Genomic DNA, 18,281 nt, shown 5'->3' with positions numbered 1-18,281 from the left:
AGACAGGGACCATGCAGTCTCCCCACCTGCCTCCCCTTCAAGACAGGGACCATGCAGTCTCGAGTGAGTCTCACTCCACCCCCCACGCACCAGTTACCACCAGCCGTGCAGATGTGTGCACGCCCTCAGCCTTGAAGGCAATGAGACCACCATCCTGTGGCCGCAGCTCAGACAGCGTGAGGGTGTGAATGGGGCCTTGAACTGCCAGTTGGCATGTGGGCCCTGGCTGTAGCCGAAGGCCATCACGTGTCCAGCTGCCCTCTACGTTGGCATGGGACAGCTCCACCTCCATGGTGGTGGAGCCTTGCTCTTGCACCTCCACCACCTGCAGGCCCCGCAGGAGCTGGACCTGGCGCACTGTGGAGCAAAGGAGGGAAGGGTATGCCACTGCACCGAGACCCTGGCCCTCCCTCTGTCCTTCCCAGGGGCCTCAGCTCAGCGTGTTGCCCTAGAGGGGGAGGCCCACACCCACAGGAGGATAATTGCCCTCCCTGGGAGGCTCACTTCATCCCCAGCCATAAGAGTTCTCCCCCTGATAACCCTCCCTTCCCAAGGCCAGGTCCCCAGTGGGAAGCTCATTCCTCTCCATCCCTTCACCCCTCCCTCCCCTCTCCTGGGTGCCAGACCCCAGATCCAGCTGCCCTGTAGCTCACTTGTTACTGTGAGCTTGGCCTGTGTCTTGTCATCTGGCGTCTCACAGCCATAGAAGCCACGGTCAGCAAAACCCACACTGCGGAGGACCAAGCGGTGACTTGCGCCCTCCGTGTAGATTGCCACATTCTCGCTTGGGGATATGGCCATGGCATTGCGTGTCCACTTGACATCTGGCCAAGGCCTGGTCAGCTCTACCACCAGGGTCACTGAACCCCACTCCTCCACTGTCTGTGGCTCCAGCTTCTTCTTGAACAGCACAGGAGCCTCTGGGGTCAGGGAAAGGGCAATCACACAGCCACTGCCACTCAGGAACACGAGGCTCAGAGGGCCCCTGTCCAACCCAGCCCCCAGCCGGCAGAGCAGGGACCCCTACCACATTCTGCCTCCAAGCCAGGCAAGGCTTTAGCAATACTCAGGGCCCAGCTGCACACCTGCACAGGGCACTTTAATGGGAGGAAATGGAGACTAAGGAGGCCTCTCCTTTCCCAGCCTGCTCCCACCTCTGCTCCCCTGCTCTGAACAGCCCTGCCAGGCACCAGTGCCTGGAGCTCCTACGTGTGGTGACCAGTAGCCTCAGGACACGGAGCTGGTGAGACAGGTGGGCTCTGAGCCCCCAGACCAGTCGAATTAGCATCTCCACTCCACTGGAGCCCTGGGAGCCCGAACATTAAGGGAGAGAAACATGCTGAAGTCCCACACTGTACCATGACCTCCCCAGAAAGTGAGTCTGCCCACATTACTCTTACTCAAGACCTGTGATGGCTCCCACTTATCCTCAGGTGAAGGCTGGCTCTCACTGACAATCTGGCTTCATCGAGCAAAATGCGTCCACCCCTCCTGCCTCTGCTTACACTGGCTGCCAACCCCACTCCCTCCCATCTCGCCACCTATGGGGCTCGGTGCGGATCCGTTCTCAGACCAGGGGCACAGTGCAGCAGTTTACTCCTTCAGCGGAGGTGCCCAGCCCTTCCGTCCCACCCCAGTCTTCTCTCTGCAACCAGCAAACCCTGTGTTCCCTGAGATCAGCCAGAGGAGCGGGCACCTGCGAGCAGCACGATGGCAGCCCACTCGTGAGGGGCCCACACTCCCGCCACCCCCGGCCCCGCACCTCGGACGCGGAGGGCAGCCGAGGATGTGACCCCCTCAGCCTCCGCGGTGATCTGGCCGGCGTCCTCCAGGACCAGACCCGAGATGGTCAGGCTGTGGCTGGCGCCGCTCTGCGACATGCGAAACTTCTCACTGGGCTGCAGCTGGGTACCGTCCCGGAACCACAGGACCGCCGCGTCGCTGGGGGTCACCACGCACTGGAAGGTGGCCTCCTGGCCCTCCTCCGCGACCATGGCGCTCAGCCCAGACGTAAACTTGACTTCGCGGGGGACTGTGGACAGGAGGTCCGCTTGAGAGGTTGGTAGGAGGAGCGAGGCCCCACTTGCAGACGCCACGGAAGAGCACCTTCTCCGCGAAGCCATGGGGAGCGCCCCGCCCCGCGCCCCGCGCCCCGCCAGCGCGCTGTGGAGCGTACCGCGGACCGAGAGCCGGGCGCTGGTGCGGTCGTCGCGGCTCTCGCACACGTACTCGCCCGCATCCTCCGCCCGCAGGCCCGACACGGTGAGGGAGCGCCGGAGCCCCTCGGCCGCCATCTGGAAGCGCTTGCCCGCCCGCAGCTGCGTGCTCCCACAGCGCCACACCACCTGGGCCTGCGCCGGGCTCAGCTCGCAGGCCAGCGTCACCGTGCCGCCCAGCTCCCCGCTCACGGGCTCCAGGGGCTGGCAGAACCTGGCGGCCACCTCTGCGGAGGGGAAGGACGTCAGCCCGGAGGGGCTCAGGCCCTGGAGACCCGCTCTGTGCTTTGCTTTGGGGTCGTGCGCCCTGAGCCCCACCCGTACCCACTCCCGGACAAGACACTGCTGCTCGCCCTCAGTGAGACCCAGCAGGCGCGGGGTTCGCAGAGGACTGCGCTGACCGCTGACCTTCCACCTGCACCGGGAAGTCCTGCGCTTCAGCGCCTACGCAGCAGCTGTACACTGCGCTGTCCAGGGTCTGCGCACCGCGCACCGTCAGGGTGTGCGTGTCCCCCAGGCTGGCCGTCTGGTGCCGCTTGCTGCGGCGAATCTCCACGCCGTCCTTGAGCCATGTCACCGCAGCCACAGAGGGTGCGGCCAGCGTGGCAGTCAGGACGATGTCCTCGTGTTCTTTGACCACCAGAAGCCCCCTGCGGTCGGGTCTCTCCAGGGCTGGGGACTCAGGCTCTGGCTCTGGGGTGCAAGGGGAAGGAGCAGGAGGGTTAGTCATCAATACAGTGGGGACCCTGCTTCCCTGGCCTGGTCCCTGCCTGCTCCGGGCCATACTATGGGAGAAGACCTAAAGTGGGACTGGCCCAAGCTCCAACTGCTATACAACGCCTTGCTCACCCAGTCCTTGGCTGCTGCTTCCACTGAGCAAGCCCAAGAGGGAACGCCTCAGAGCGCCACACCCCCTGATGGCCACCATCCAGGCTCTCGGGGGCCATGAAGAGTGGCAAGAGGAGTCAGCTACAGGGGACCGCAGGCCTGGAGCCACAAGCTCTGTCTGACCAAGAGCCTAGAGGTTTCAATGCCTGCCCTCCAGGGAAGCCTGGGCCCAGGACAGAGGCTGAGAGGCTGTAACACCCTGAGTGCCTCAGCATGTGGGGGGAATGCACAGCAGCACCAAAGGGGGAGGGGGAAAGCCCCAGAAGGGGCCCAAGAGGGTCCCTGTAAGAGCCCATCCAGGGGATCACCTGAACACAGGCCGGCTGTACCATGGGGGGCAGGTTGGCAAGGGGATGGGGCCGTGTCCGCCAGCTCAAGACCAACACCTACAGCAGGACTCAGAAACCCAGAGGTGCTGTCATCAGCTGGGGTCTATAAGGCACAGGCAGCACACCAGCAGGACCAGTGCCAGCCCTGGATGTGCCCCAGCAGAGGTCAGGTCACCAGGCTGACTTAACAATTGCAGGATAGTCAGGAACTCAAGGCCAGTGATAGGGACCCAAACTCCACTGAGGAAAAAGGCATCCAAAGCCAGAGCCCCTCTGGTGAGGTTCTCCAGAGCAAGGCTGGACTCAATATCTGCAAGGGGAGACTTAAAACAGAAAACTGTGAGCTCCAGGCCCAGACAGACAATGCGCATTTCCACAGGCCTCAAACATTGACGGCCTGTAGAAGCCTCCATGAAAGGTGCCCTTCTGGGGAAGGTGAGGATGTGGAAACAAAGAGCAAAAATCTAGATAAAACAGGTCCACAATGCCTGGGACTACTGTCTTAGCCTAGGTCCACAGTCACAAGAGCTCAGGAGAGGAAGAGGCCTGAGGCAGGGCATGTCCATAGAAACCAACACTGGTGAAACCACAACCACAGGCTTGCAAAGTCTGTCAAGACAATGCCTGTCACTTGATTCCTCAGGTACTTGTCCTCTCTGGACAGACAGGTACCCACCTGGAACATCTAGGCTGAAGGTGACCTTCTGGCCCCCGGCCTCGCAGGTGTACTCCCCGCTGTCCCCCTTCGCCACCTGCTGCAGCACCAGCCGCCGGGTGCAGCCCGTGGCCTCCACGCGCACTTTTGAGCTCCCGCTCAGCTTCTTGCCATCCTTGTACCACGTCACCTGCGTCTGAGCCTGGGCCACCTCGCAGCTCAGCGTGGCACTGGCCCCGGCCGTGGCCTTCACCTCGCTGTGTGCCGACTGCTCCTTGGCAAACACCACCGTGGGCTCTGGGAACAGGGACAGATGCACAGGGTCAAAGATATTTTCTAAATCACGAGGACAGCACTGGGGACGGAAGGACTAAGCAGGGACGTGGCAGGACGGGAAAATTCTCAAGGCTCTGTGTGACCCGCAGAAGCCCCAGCACCTTCTCAGCACAAGTAGCTCATTCATCTGCACATGGACCACTGCCCAGGGGCGGTCCCCGCAGGAGACACCGTGAAGCACTTCTCCGGAGCACAAACCCTCGAGTAGAGGGACTTCAGGCCATGAGGTGTGCACACACCCTCCCAGGTGACCAAGTCTTTCCCGGTGGTGCAGGGACCATTCCCACCCGGCGAGGGACAGTTCCTGGGCTCCACCTCCCACCCGCACTCCCTGTGTCACCTGCTGGACACCTAGGGCACTGAGCTGTGCCTCCTGAGCCTGTCTCTGCCATGGTTTGGATGACTCACAAAGTGGTGGACCTTTGCTATGTTTGCGGTCTTTACTGTTTGCTCTTCTGCGCCGTGTCTGTTCATGGGCATTTTGGACACCATATTTCTCCCCACTCCCACCAAGTCTAATAATTTATCTTTTGCGTAAGTCATATTATCGGAATTTCACTTCAGTTTTTTCACACTTTTGTATGTTGCACTTTATTTCCTGCTTTCCTGCTGACAACAGTGGTGACTGTGAGCCTCCTTGCCTGGTCCCTGAATCACAGGCACAGCTTTCAAGTGACACTTAGTGTGACTAGCAGGTTTTCCTTCAGTGTCATTTATCAGAAGAAAGGATGAACCGTTTTATTTCTAATTGGCTAAGAATCTGCGGCATGAAGAGATATTGATAAACTATTTCTTCCACATTTCTGACATTAAATGTTATCAAACTCAACTCTGCATTGATGAGGCGATCGCTTCATATTTTAGTTTCAATCTGCTTATGTCATGAGGTATGTTGATTTGCTGACCTTTGTAGTGCTCACAAACCCGGGCTGTGTCTTTCATTATAGTGCATCGTCCTCTTAATACACTGCCGATTCATTTATATACTACTTAGCTTCAGATTTCGGCCTTGGTCTCCACAATGCATTGGCCCACTATTTCCACTCTCCCTATCAGATGTTGGTGATAGATGCCATGCTGTTGCCGCAAAATAAACCAGAGACTGTGTGTCCTTCTCTAGGTCTAGAAGGATCTCCATGAACATGCAATACTTTCCTTAAGGAATAGTTCATATAATTTTCCAGTGGAGCCACTGGGGTGTCATCTTCACCTATAAGATCTTTTTTTTCCTTTTTTGTTTTTGTTTTTTTTTTCTGTGGTTCAATTTATTGAAACAGTCGTAGGACTATTTGAGCTGTCAAAATCATATGCCATTTTTCATAGAGTTTTCTAATAATCTGGTCAATTTCTCAAAACTTCTCAGATTTACTCCTACAAAATAATTTGTCATATTCTCCTAAAGTAGCAATTACAAATGTTTGGTGGTGTTTTTTTTGTGTGTGTCTATACACACCCACAAGCTGTTGAACACACTTATAACACCAAACTGTTAGTTAGAGGCACCTGGATGTCAAATTGAGGTTAAAACTCTCCTCACTAAATGAAAATACATTAGTTCACAGACATCTCTGTGAACACCATGGACAGGGACAAATACACATGTGACCTTAGGAAATACTATGACATAAATACTGACTCAAAAGTCAAGGGCTATGGCTATAGTTACTTGTCTTCAACAAGGCATGCAGTGTGGGAGAAGCTCCTGATTCCTCTCCATGTCCAAATCTGGTATACATCAGAGTCCCAGGGGATTCTGACACAGAACTCAAAAAGAAACCGAGATGTACTTTAGGAGGAGAATTCCAGACCTCACAGGTACAGGACCCCGACACACACGTGCCAATCCTCTGGTCTCTGTGTACTTTTTTGCACAGATCTTGCAAGAAAACACGGATCTAGATTTTGCGACAAGTGAGGATCCAGTAACTTCTCCATCCACATGCAAAGGAGTGCCCTAAGAAACTACAATTTGCTACCACACTGTTCAGTCTGAGATGGATCCCAGTAAGACTGCGTGGCAGCAACCTCCCCACATTCTGTTGTAATGAAATTCAAACGAGTCTCTGCCCGTGTTGCTGGCTGTGGGCATTTGGGAGCTACCAGGACTTGGGGAATAGGAAATTCACATAACACAGGTAAGAGACGTCTGGTCTACCTCAGACTCCACGTGAAAGGTAGAGCCCGAGTCCTGGCTGGAGAGGGGCACCCAGAAGTCTCTGGCAGGTGCTGGGAACTATGACTGAGCAAAACCTGAGCACCACTCAGCCTGTACAGGAAGACCTCTCCCTTCTGCTCACACTCTGCCCACCCAGCCTGGTCTGGCCCCACCACTGGGATGATATGGGAGATGGAGGATAGAAGGCTAAAGAGGCGAGGTCCAGTGGAAAGAGCCGCAGGTGTGTCCGGCTGTAGTCATTACCTACACACAAGGCGAAGTCAGTGCCACCAAAGAACCGACCTGGGACATCCAGGTTGAAGGTGACCGTCTGGCCCCCGGCCTCGCAGGTGTACTCCCCGCTGTCCCCCTTCGCTGCCTGCTGCAGCACCAGCCGCCGGGTGCAGCCCGTGGCCTCCACGCGCACTTTTGAGCTCCCGCTCAGCTTCTTGCCATCCTTGTACCACGTCACCTGCGTCTGAGCCTGGGCCACCTCGCAGCTCAGCGTGGCACTGGCCCCGGCCGTGGCCTTCACCTCGCTGTGTGCCGACTGCTCCTTGGCAAACACCACCGTGGGCTCTGGGGACAGGGACAGATGCACAGGGTCAAAGATATTTTCTAAATCACGAGGACAGCACTGGGGACGGAAGGACTAAGCAGGGACGTGGCAGAACGGGAAAATTCTCAAGGCTCTGTGTGACCCGCAGAACCCCAGCACCTTCAAAGCACAAGTAGCTCATTCATCTGCACATGGACCACTGCCCAGGGGCGGTCCCCGCAGGAGACACCGTGAAGCACTTCTCCGGAGCACAAACCCTCGAGTAGAGGGACTTCAGGCCATGAGGTGTGCACACACCCTCCCAGGTGACCAAGTCTTTCCCGGTGGTGCAGGGACCATTCCCACCCGGCGAGGGACAGTTCCTGGGCTCCACCTCCCACCCGCACTCCCTGTGTCACCTGCTGGACACCTAGGGCACTGAGCTGTGCCTCCTGAGCCTGTCTCTGCCATGGTTTGGATGACTCACAAAGTGGTGGACCTTTGCTATGTTTGCGGTCTTTACTGTTTGCTCTTCTGCGCCGTGTCTGTTCATGGGCATTTTGGACACCATATTTCTCCCCACTCCCACCAAGTCTAATAATTTATCTTTTGCGTAAGTCATATTATCAGAATTTCACTTCAGTTTTTTCACACTTTTGTATGTTTCTCTTTATTTCCTACTTTCCTGCTGACAACAGTGGTGACTGTGAGCCCCGTTGCCTGGTCCCTGATCTCACAGGCACAGCTTTCAAGTGTCACTTAGTGTGATTAGCTGGTTTTCCTTCAGTGTCATTTATTAGAAGAAGGATGAACCGTTTTATTTCTAATTGGCTAAGAATCTGCGGCATGAAGAGATATTGATAAACTATTTCTTCCACAATTCTGACATTAAATGTTATCAAACTCAACTCTGCATTGATGAGGCGATCCCTTCATATTTTAGTTTCAATCTGCTCACGTCATGAGGTATATTGATTTGCTGACCTTTGTAGTGCTCACACACCCGGGCCATGTCTTTCATTATAGTGCATCGTCCTCTTAATACACTGCCGATTCATTTATATACTACTTAGCTTCAGATTTCGGCCTTGGTCTCCACTATGCATTGGCCCATACTTTGAATTCTCCCTATCAGATGCTGGTGATAGATGTCATGCTGGTGCCATGTAATAAGCCAGAGACTGTATTTCCATTTCTAGCTCTAGAAGGATCTCCATGAACAAGCTATAATTTCCTTACAGAATAGTTCATACAAATTTCCAGTGGGGCCACTGGGGTGTCATCTTCACCTATAAGAGCTTTTTTTTGTGGTTCCATTTATTGAAACGGTTGTAGGAGTATTTGAGATGTCAAATCTTATGCCACTTTTCATGAAGTTTTCTAATAATTTGGTCAATTTCTCAAAACTTTTCACATTTACTGCTACTAAATAATTTGTCATATTCTCCTACACTAACAATTAAAAATGTTTGCTGGATTCTTTTTGTATCTATACACACTCACGAGCTCTTATTGTACACAGATATAACACCAAACTGTAAGCTAGAGGCACCTGGAAGTTGATTTGAGGTTAAAACTCTCCTAGCAAAATGAAAATACAGTTAGTTCACAGACATCTCTGTGAATACACAGGACAGGGATAAATACACATGCGTCATTAGGAAATACTATGACATAAATACTGACTCAACAATCAAGGGCTATCGCTATAGTTACTTGTCTTCAACAAGGCATGCAGTGTGGGAGAAGCTCCTGATTCCTCTCCATGTCCAAATCTGGTATACATCATAGTCCCAGGGGATTCTGACACGGGACTCAAAAAGAAACCGAGATGTACTTTAGGAGGAGAATTCCAGACCTCACAGGTACAGGACTCCGACACACACGTGCCAATCCTCTGGTCTCTGTGTACTTTTTTGCACAGATCTTGCAAGAAAACACAGATCTAGATTTTGCGACTGAGATGGATCCCAGTAAGACTGCGTGGCAGCAACCTCCCCACATTCTGTTGTAATGAAATTCAAACGTGTCTCTGCCCGTGTTGCTGGCTGTGGGCATTTGGAAGCTACCAGGACTTGGGGAGTTGGAAATTCACATAACACAGGTAAGAGACGTCTGGTCTACCTCAGACTCCACGTGAAAGGTAGAGCCCGAGTCCCGGCTGGAGAGAAGCACCCAGAAGTCTCTGGCAGGTGCTGGGAACTATGACTGAGCAAAACCTGAGCACCACTCAGCCTGTACAGGAAGACCTCTCCCTTCTGCTCACACTCTGCCCACCCAGCCTGCTCTGGCTCCACCACTGGGATGATATGGGAGATGGAGGATAGAAGGCTAAAGAGGTGAGGTCCAGTGGAAAGAGCCGCAGGTGTGTCCGGCTGTAGTCATTACCTACACACAAGGCGAAGTCAGTGCCACCAAAGAACCGACCTGGGACATCCAGGTTGAAGGTGACCTTCTGGCCCCCAGCCTCGCAGGTGTACTCCCCGCTGTCCCCCTTCGCCGCCTGCTGCAGCACCAGCCGCCGGGTGCAGCCCGTGGCCTCCACGCGCACTTTTGAGCTCCCGCTCAGCTTCTTGCCATCCTTGTACCACGTCACCTGCGTCTGAGCCTGGGCCACCTCGCAGCTCAGCGTGGCACTGGCCCCGGCCGTGGCCTTCACCTCGCTGTGTGCCGACTGCTCCTTGGCAAACACCACCGTGGGCTCTGGGGACAGGGACAGATGCACAGGGTCAAAGATATTTTCTAAATCACGAGGACAGCACTGGGGACGGAAGGACTAAGCAGGGACGTGGCAGGACGGGAAAATTCTCAAGGCTCTGTGTGACCCGCAGAAGCCCCAGCACCTTCAAAGCACAAGTAGCTCATTCATCTGCACATGGACCACTGCCCAGGGGCGGTCCCCGCAGGAGACACCGTGAAGCACTTCTCCGGAGCACAAACCCTCGAGTAGAGGGACTTCAGGCCATGAGGTGTGCACACACCCTCCCAGGTGACCAAGTCTTTCCCGGTGGTGCAGGGACCATTCCCACCCGGCGAGGGACAGTTCCTGGGCTCCACCTCCCACCCGCACTCCCTGTGTCACCTGCTGGACACCTAGGGCACTGAGCTGTGCCTCCTGAGCCTGTCTCTGCCATGGTTTGGATGACTCACAAAGTGGTGGACCTTTGCTATGTTTGCGGTCTTTACTGTTTGCTCTTCTGCGCCGTGTCTGTTCATGGGCATTTTGGACACCATATTTCTCCCCACTCCCACCAAGTCTAATAATTTATCTTTTGCGTAAGTCATATTATCGGAATTTCACTTCAGTTTTTTCACACTTTTGTATGTTTCTCTTTATTTCCTACTTTCCTGCTGACAACAGTGGTGACTGTGAGCCCCGTTGCCTGGTCCCTGATCTCACAGGCACAGCTTTCAAGTGTCACTTAGTGTGATTAGCTGGTTTTCCTTCAGTGTCATTTATTAGAAGAAGGATGAACCGTTTTATTTCTAATTGGCTAAGAATCTGCGGCATGAAGAGATATTGATAAACTATTTCTTCCACAATTCTGACATTAAATGTTATCAAACTCAACTCTGCATTGATGAGGCGATCCCTTCATATTTTAGTTTCAATCTGCTCACGTCATGAGGTATATTGATTTGCTGACCTTTGTAGTGCTCACACACCCGGGCCATGTCTTTCATTATAGTGCATCGTCCTCTTAATACACTGCCGATTCATTTATATACTACTTAGCTTCAGATTTCGGCCTTGGTCTCCACTATGCATTGGCCCATACTTTGAATTCTCCCTATCAGATGCTGGTGATAGATGTCATGCTGGTGCCATGTAATAAGCCAGAGACTGTATTTCCATTTCTAGCTCTAGAAGGATCTCCATGAACAAGCTATAATTTCCTTACAGAATAGTTCATACAAATTTCCAGTGGGGCCACTGGGGTGTCATCTTCACCTATAAGAGCTTTTTTTTGTGGTTCCATTTATTGAAACGGTTGTAGGAGTATTTGAGATGTCAAATCTTATGCCACTTTTCATGAAGTTTTCTAATAATTTGGTCAATTTCTCAAAACTTTTCACATTTACTGCTACTAAATAATTTGTCATATTCTCCTACACTAACAATTAAAAATGTTTGCTGGATTCTTTTTGTATCTATACACACTCACGAGCTCTTATTGTACACAGATATAACACCAAACTGTTAGCTAGAGGCACCTGGAAGTTGATTTGAGGTTAAAACTCTCCTAGCAAAATGAAAATACAGTTAGTTCACAGACATCTCTGTGAATACACAGGACAGGGATAAATACACATGCGTCATTAGGAAATACTATGACATAAATACTGACTCAACAATCAAGGGCTATCGCTATAGTTACTTGTCTTCAACAAGGCATGCAGTGTGGGAGAAGCTCCTGATTCCTCTCCATGTCCAAATCTGGTATACATCATAGTCCCAGGGGATTCTGACACGGGACTCAAAAAGAAACCGAGATGTACTTTAGGAGGAGAATTCCAGACCTCACAGGTACAGGACTCCGACACACACGTGCCAATCCTCTGGTCTCTGTGTACTTTTTTGCACAGATCTTGCAAGAAAACACAGATCTAGATTTTGCGACTGAGATGGATCCCAGTAAGACTGCGTGGCAGCAACCTCCCCACATTCTGTTGTAATGAAATTCAAACGTGTCTCTGCCCGTGTTGCTGGCTGTGGGCATTTGGAAGCTACCAGGACTTGGGGAGTTGGAAATTCACATAACACAGGTAAGAGACGTCTGGTCTACCTCAGACTCCACGTGAAAGGTAGAGCCCGAGTCCCGGCTGGAGAGGGGCACCCAGAAGTCTCTGGCAGGTGCTGGGAACTATGACTGAGCAAAACCTGAGCACCACTCAGCCTGTACAGGAAGACCTCTCCCTTCTGCTCACACTCTGCCCACCCAGCCTGCTCTGGCTCCACCACTGGGATGATATGGGAGATGGAGGATCGAAGGCTAAAGAGGTGAGGTCCAGTGGAAAGAGCCGCAGGTGTGTCCGGCTGTAGTCATTACCTACACACAAGGCGAAGTCAGTGCCACCAAAGAACCGACCTGGGACATCTAGGCTGAAGGTGACCTTCTGGCCCCCGGCCTCGCAGGTGTACTCCCCGCTGTCCCCCTTCGCCGCCTGCTGCAGCACCAGCCGCCGGGTGCAGCCCGTGGCCTCCACGCGCACTTTTGAGCTCCCGCTCAGCTTCTTGCCATCCTTGTACCACGTCACCTGCGTCTGAGCCTGGGCCACCTCGCAGCTCAGCGTGGCACTGGCCCCGGCCGTGGCCTTCACCTCGCTGTGTGCCGACTGCTCCTTGGCAAACACCACCGTGGGCTCTGGGGACAGGGACGGATGCACAGGGTCAAAGATATTTTCTAAATCACGAGGACAGCACTGGGGACGGAAGGACTAAGCAGGGACGTGGCAGGACGGGAAAATTCTCAAGGCTCTGTGTGACTCGCAGAAGCCCCAGCACCTTCTCAGCACAAGTAGCTCATTCATCTGCACATGGACCACTGCCCAGGGGCGGTCCCCACAGGAGACACCGTGAAGCACTTCTCCGGAGCACAAACCCTCGAGTAGAGGGACTTCAGGCCATGAGGTGTGCACACACCCTCCCAGGTGACCAAGTCTTTCCCGGTGGTGCAGGGACCATTCCCACCCGGCGAGGGACAGTTCCTGGGCTCCACCTCCCACCCGCACTCCCTGTGTCACCTGCTGGACACCTAGGGCACTGAGCTGTGCCTCCTGAGCCTGTCTCTGCCATGGTTTGGATGACTCACAAAGTGGTGGACCTTTGCTATGTTTGCGGTCTTTACTGTTTGCTCTTCTGCGCCGTGTCTGTTCATGGGCATTTTGGACACCATATTTCTCCCCACTCCCACCAAGTCTAATAATTTATCTTTTGCGTAAGTCATATTATCAGAATTTCACTTCAGTTTTTTCACACTTTTGTATGTTTCTCTTTATTTCCTACTTTCCTGCTGACAACAGTGGTGACTGTGAGCCCCGTTGCCTGGTCCCTGATCTCACAGGCACAGCTTTCAAGTGTCACTTAGTGTGATTAGCTGGTTTTCCTTCAGTGTCATTTATTAGAAGAAGGATGAACCGTTTTATTTCTAATTGGCTAAGAATCTGCGGCATGAAGAGATATTGATAAACTATTTCTTCCACAATTCTGACATTAAATGTTATCAAACTCAACTCTGCATTGATGAGGCGATCCCTTCATATTTTAGTTTCAATCTGCTCACGTCATGAGGTATATTGATTTGCTGACCTTTGTAGTGCTCACACACCCGGGCCATGTCTTTCATTATAGTGCATCGTCCTCTTAATACACTGCCGATTCATTTATATACTACTTAGCTTCAGATTTCGGCCTTGGTCTCCACTATGCATTGGCCCATACTTTGAATTCTCCCTATCAGATGCTGGTGATAGATGTCATGCTGGTGCCATGTAATAAGCCAGAGACTGTATTTCCATTTCTAGCTCTAGAAGGATCTCCATGAACAAGCTATAATTTCCTTACAGAATAGTTCATACAAATTTCCAGTGGGGCCACTGGGGTGTCATCTTCACCTATAAGAGCTTTTTTTTGTGGTTCCATTTATTGAAACGGTTGTAGGAGTATTTGAGATGTCAAATCTTATGCCACTTTTCATGAAGTTTTCTAATAATTTGGTCAATTTCTCAAAACTTTTCACATTTACTGCTACTAAATAATTTGTCATATTCTCCTACACTAACAATTAAAAATGTTTGCTGGATTCTTTTTGTATCTATACACACTCACGAGCTCTTATTGTACACAGATATAACACCAAACTGTTAGCTAGAGGCACCTGGAAGTTGATTTGAGGTTAAAACTCTCCTAGCAAAATGAAAATACAGTTAGTTCACAGACATCTCTGTGAATACACAGGACAGGGATAAATACACATGCGTCATTAGGAAATACTATGACATAAATACTGACTCAACAATCAAGGGCTATCGCTATAGTTACTTGTCTTCAACAAGGCATGCAGTGTGGGAGAAGCTCCTGATTCCTCTCCATGTCCAAATCTGGTATACATCATAGTCCCAGGGGATTCTGACACGGGACTCAAAAAGAAACCGAGATGTACTTTAGGAGGAGAATTCCAGACCTCACAGGTACAGGACTCCGACACACATGTGCCAATCCTCTGGTCTCTGTGTACTTTTTTGCACAGATCTTGCAAGAAAACACAGATCTAGATTTTGCGACTGAGATGGATCCCAGTAAGACTGCGTGGCAGCAACCTCCCCACATTCTGTTGTAATGAAATTCAAACGTGTCTCTGCCCGTGTTGCTGGCTGTGGGCATTTGGAAGCTACCAGGACTTGGGGAGTTGGAAATTCACATAACACAGGTAAGAGACGTCTGGTCTACCTCAGACTCCACGTGAAAGGTAGAGCCCGAGTCCCGGCTGGAGAGGGGCACCCAGAAGTCTCTGGCAGGTGCTGGGAACTATGACTGAGCAAAACCTGAGCACCACTCAGCCTGTACAGGAAGACCTCTCCCTTCTGCTCACACTCTGCCCACCCAGCCTGCTCTGGCTCCACCACTGGGATGATATGGGAGATGGAGGATAGAAGGCTAAAGAGGTGAGGTCCAGTGGAAAGAGCCGCAGGTGTGTCCGGCTGTAGTCATTACCTACACACAAGGCGAAGTCAGTGCCACCAAAGAACCGACCTGGGACATCTAGGCTGAAGGTGACCTTCTGGCCCCCGGCCTCGCAGGTGTACTCCCCGCTGTCCCCCTTCGCCGCCTGCTGCAGCACCAGCCGCCGGGTGCAGCCCGTGGCCTCCACGCGCACTTTTGAGCTCCCGCTCAGCTTCTTGCCATCCTTGTACCACGTCACCTGCGTCTGAGCCTGGGCCACCTCGCAGCTCAGCGTGGCACTGGCCCCGGCCGTGGCCTTCACCTCGCTGTGTGCCGACTGCTCCTTGGCAAACACCACCGTGGGCTCTGGGGACAGGGACAGATGCACAGGGTCAAAGATATTTTCTAAATCACGAGGACAGCACTGGGGACGGAAGGACTAAGCAGGGACGTGGCAGGACGGGAAAATTCTCAAGGCTCTGTGTGACCCGCAGAAGCCCCAGCAACTTCGCAGCACAAGTAGCTCATTCATCTGCACATGGACCACTGCCCAGGGGCGGTCCCCGCAGGAGACACCGTGAAGCACTTCTCCGGAGCACAAACCCTCGAGCAGAGGGACTTCAGGCCATGAGGTGTGCACACACCCTCCCAGGTGACCAAGCCTTTCCCGGTGGTGCAGGGACCATTCCCACCCGATGAGGGACAGTTCCTGGGCTCCACCTCCCACCCGCACTCCCTGTGTCACCTGCTGGACACCTAGGCCGCTCAGCTGTGCCTCCTGAGCCTGTCTCTGCCATGGTTTGGATGACTCACAAAGTGGTGGACCTTTGCTATGTTTGCGGTCTTTACTGTTTGCTCTTCTGCGCCGTGTCTGTTCATGGGCATTTTGGACACCATAATATTTCTCCCCACTCCCACCAAGTCTAATAATTTATCTTTTGCGTAAGTCATATTATCGAAATTTCACTTCAGTTTTTTCACACTTTTGTATGTTGCACTTTATTTCCTGCTTTCCTGCTGACAACAGTGGTGACTGTGAGCCTCCTTGCCTGGTCCCTGATTCACAGGCACAGTTTTCAAGTGTCACTTAGTGTGACTAGCTGGTTTTCCTTCAGTGTCATTTATCAGAAGAAGGCTGAACCGTTTTATTTCTAATTGGCTAAGAATCTGCGGCATGAAGAGATATTGATAAACTATTTCTTCCACATTTCTGACATTAAATGTTATCAAACTCAACTCTGCATTGATGAGGCGATCGCTTCATATTTTAGTTTCAATCTGCTCACGTCATGAGGTATGTTGATTTGCTGACCTTTGTAGTGCTCACACACCCGGGCCGTGTCTTTCATTATAGTGCATCGTCCTCTTAATACACTGCCGATTCATTTATATACTACTTAGCTTCAGATTTTGGCCTTGTTCTCCACAATGCATTGGCCCACTATTTCCACTCTCCCTACCAGGTGTTGGTGATAGATGCCATGCTGTTGCCGCAAAATAAAACAGAGACTGTGTGTCCTTCTCTAGCTCTAGAAGGATCTCCATGAACATGCAATACTTTCCTTAAGGAATAGTTCATATAATTTTCCAGTGGAGCCACTGGGGTGTCATCTTCACCTATAAGATCTTTTTTTTCCTTTTTTGTTTTTGTTTTTTTTTTCTGTGGTTCAATTTATTGAAACAGTCGTAGGACTATTTGAGCTGTCAAAATCATATGCCATTTTTCATAGAGTTTTCTAATAATCTGGTCAATTTCTCAAAACTTCTCAGATTTACTCCTACAAAATAATTTGTCATATTCTCCTACACTAACAATTAAAAATGTTTGCTGGATTCTTTTTGTCTCTATACACACTCACGAGCTCTTATTGTACACAGATATAACACCAAACTGTTAGCTAGAGGCACCTGGAAGTTGATTTGAGGTTAAAACTCTCCTAGCAAAATGAAAATACAGTTAGTTCACAGACATCTCTGTGAACACCATGGACAGGGACAAATACACATGTGTCCCTGGGAAATACTATGACATAAATACTGACTCAACAGTCAAGGGCTATCGCTATAGTTACTTGTCTTCAACAAGGCATGCAGTGTGGGAGAAGCTCCTGATTCCTCTCCATGTCCAAATCTGGTATACATCAGAGTCCCAGGGGATTCTGACACAGGACTCAAAAAGAAACCGAGATGTACTTTAGGAGGAGAATTCCAGACCTCACAGGTACAGGATCCGGACACACACGTGCCAATCCTCTGGTCTCTGTGTACTTTTTTGCACAGATCTTGCAAGAAAACACGGATCTAGATTTTGCGACAAGTGAGGATCCAGTAACTTCTCCATCCACATGCAAAGGAGTGCCCTAAGAAACTACAATTTGCTACCACACTGTTCAGTCTGAGATGGATCCCAGTAAGACTGCGTGGCAGCAACCTCCCCACATTCTGTTGTAATGAAATTCAAACGTGTCTCTGCCCGTGTTGCTGGCTGTGGGCATTTGGAAGCTACCAGGACTTGGGGAGTTGGAAATTCACATAACACAGGTAAGAGATGTCTGGTCTACCTCAGACTCCACGTGAAAGGTAGAGCCCGAGTCCTGGCTGGAGAGGGGCACCCAGAAGTCTCTGGCAGGTGCTGGGAACTATGACTGAGCAAAACCTGAGCACCACTCAGCCTGTACAGGAAGACCTCTCCCTTCTGCTCACACTCTGCCCACCCAGCCTGCTCTGGCCCCACCACTGGGATGATATGAGTGATGGAGTATAGAAGGCTAAAGAGGTGAGGTCCAGTGGAAAGAGCCCCAGGTGTGTCTGGCTGTAGTCATTACCTACACACAAGGCGAAGTCAGTGCCACCAAAGAACCGACCTGGGACATCCAGGTTGAAGGTGACCTTCTGGCCCCCGGCCTCGCAGATGTACTCCCCGCTGTCCCCCTTCGCCGCCTGCTGCAGCACCAGCCGCCGGGTGCAGCCCGTGGCCTCCACGCGCACTTTTGAGCTCCCGCTCAGCTTCTTGCCATCCTTGTACCACGTCACCTGCGTCTGAGCCTGGGCCACCTCGCAGCTCAGCGTGGCACTGGCCCCGGCCGTGGCCTTCACCTCGCTGTGTGCCGACTGCTCCTTGGCAAACACCACCGTGGGCTCTGGGGACAGGGACGGATGCACAGGGTCAAAGATATTTTCTAAATCACGAGGACAGCACTGGGGACGAAAGGACTAAGCAGGGACGTGGCAGGACGGGAAAATTCTCAAGGCTCTGTGTGACCCGCAGAAGCCCCAGCACCTTCTCAGCACAAGTAGCTCATTCATCTGCACATGGACCACTGCTCAGGGGCGGTCCCCACAGGAGACACCGTGAAGCACTTCTCCGGAGCACAAACCCTCGAGCAGAGGGACTTCAGGCCATGAGGTGTGCACACACCCTCCCAGGTGACCAAGTCTTTCCCGGTGGTGCAGGGACCATTCCCACCCGGTGAGGGACAGTTCCTGGGCTCCACCTCCCAC

The 18,281-nt window shown here is 52.1% G+C and overlaps 1 protein-coding gene across 1 annotated transcript in view; it reads right to left on the bottom strand.

Moving 5' to 3' along the window:
• The window catches only part of OBSCN (obscurin, cytoskeletal calmodulin and titin-interacting RhoGEF), a 167,403-nt gene that overhangs the window by 85,832 nt on the left and 63,290 nt on the right, over nt 1–18,281 (bottom strand). The window contains 11 exon segments of the mRNA XM_070416713.1: nt 91–357; nt 654–920; nt 1,763–2,032; nt 2,177–2,443; nt 2,625–2,909; nt 4,110–4,385; nt 6,883–7,158; nt 9,545–9,820; nt 12,208–12,483; nt 14,871–15,146; nt 17,645–17,920. Of these exon segments, the coding sequence (XP_070272814.1) occupies nt 91–357; nt 654–920; nt 1,763–2,032; nt 2,177–2,443; nt 2,625–2,909; nt 4,110–4,385; nt 6,883–7,158; nt 9,545–9,820; nt 12,208–12,483; nt 14,871–15,146; nt 17,645–17,920 (3,012 nt within the window).

The sequence above is a fragment of the Myotis yumanensis genome, unplaced genomic scaffold (assembly GCF_028538775.1).
Source record: "Myotis yumanensis isolate MYYU_CA2020_CCGP unplaced genomic scaffold, mMyoYum1.0.hap1 SCAF_5, whole genome shotgun sequence".
In the NCBI taxonomy this organism is placed as follows: Eukaryota; Metazoa; Chordata; class Mammalia; order Chiroptera; family Vespertilionidae; genus Myotis; species Myotis yumanensis.
The sequence above is the reverse complement of the archived record's forward strand: the minus strand, read 5'-3'. Positions and strand labels throughout refer to the sequence as shown.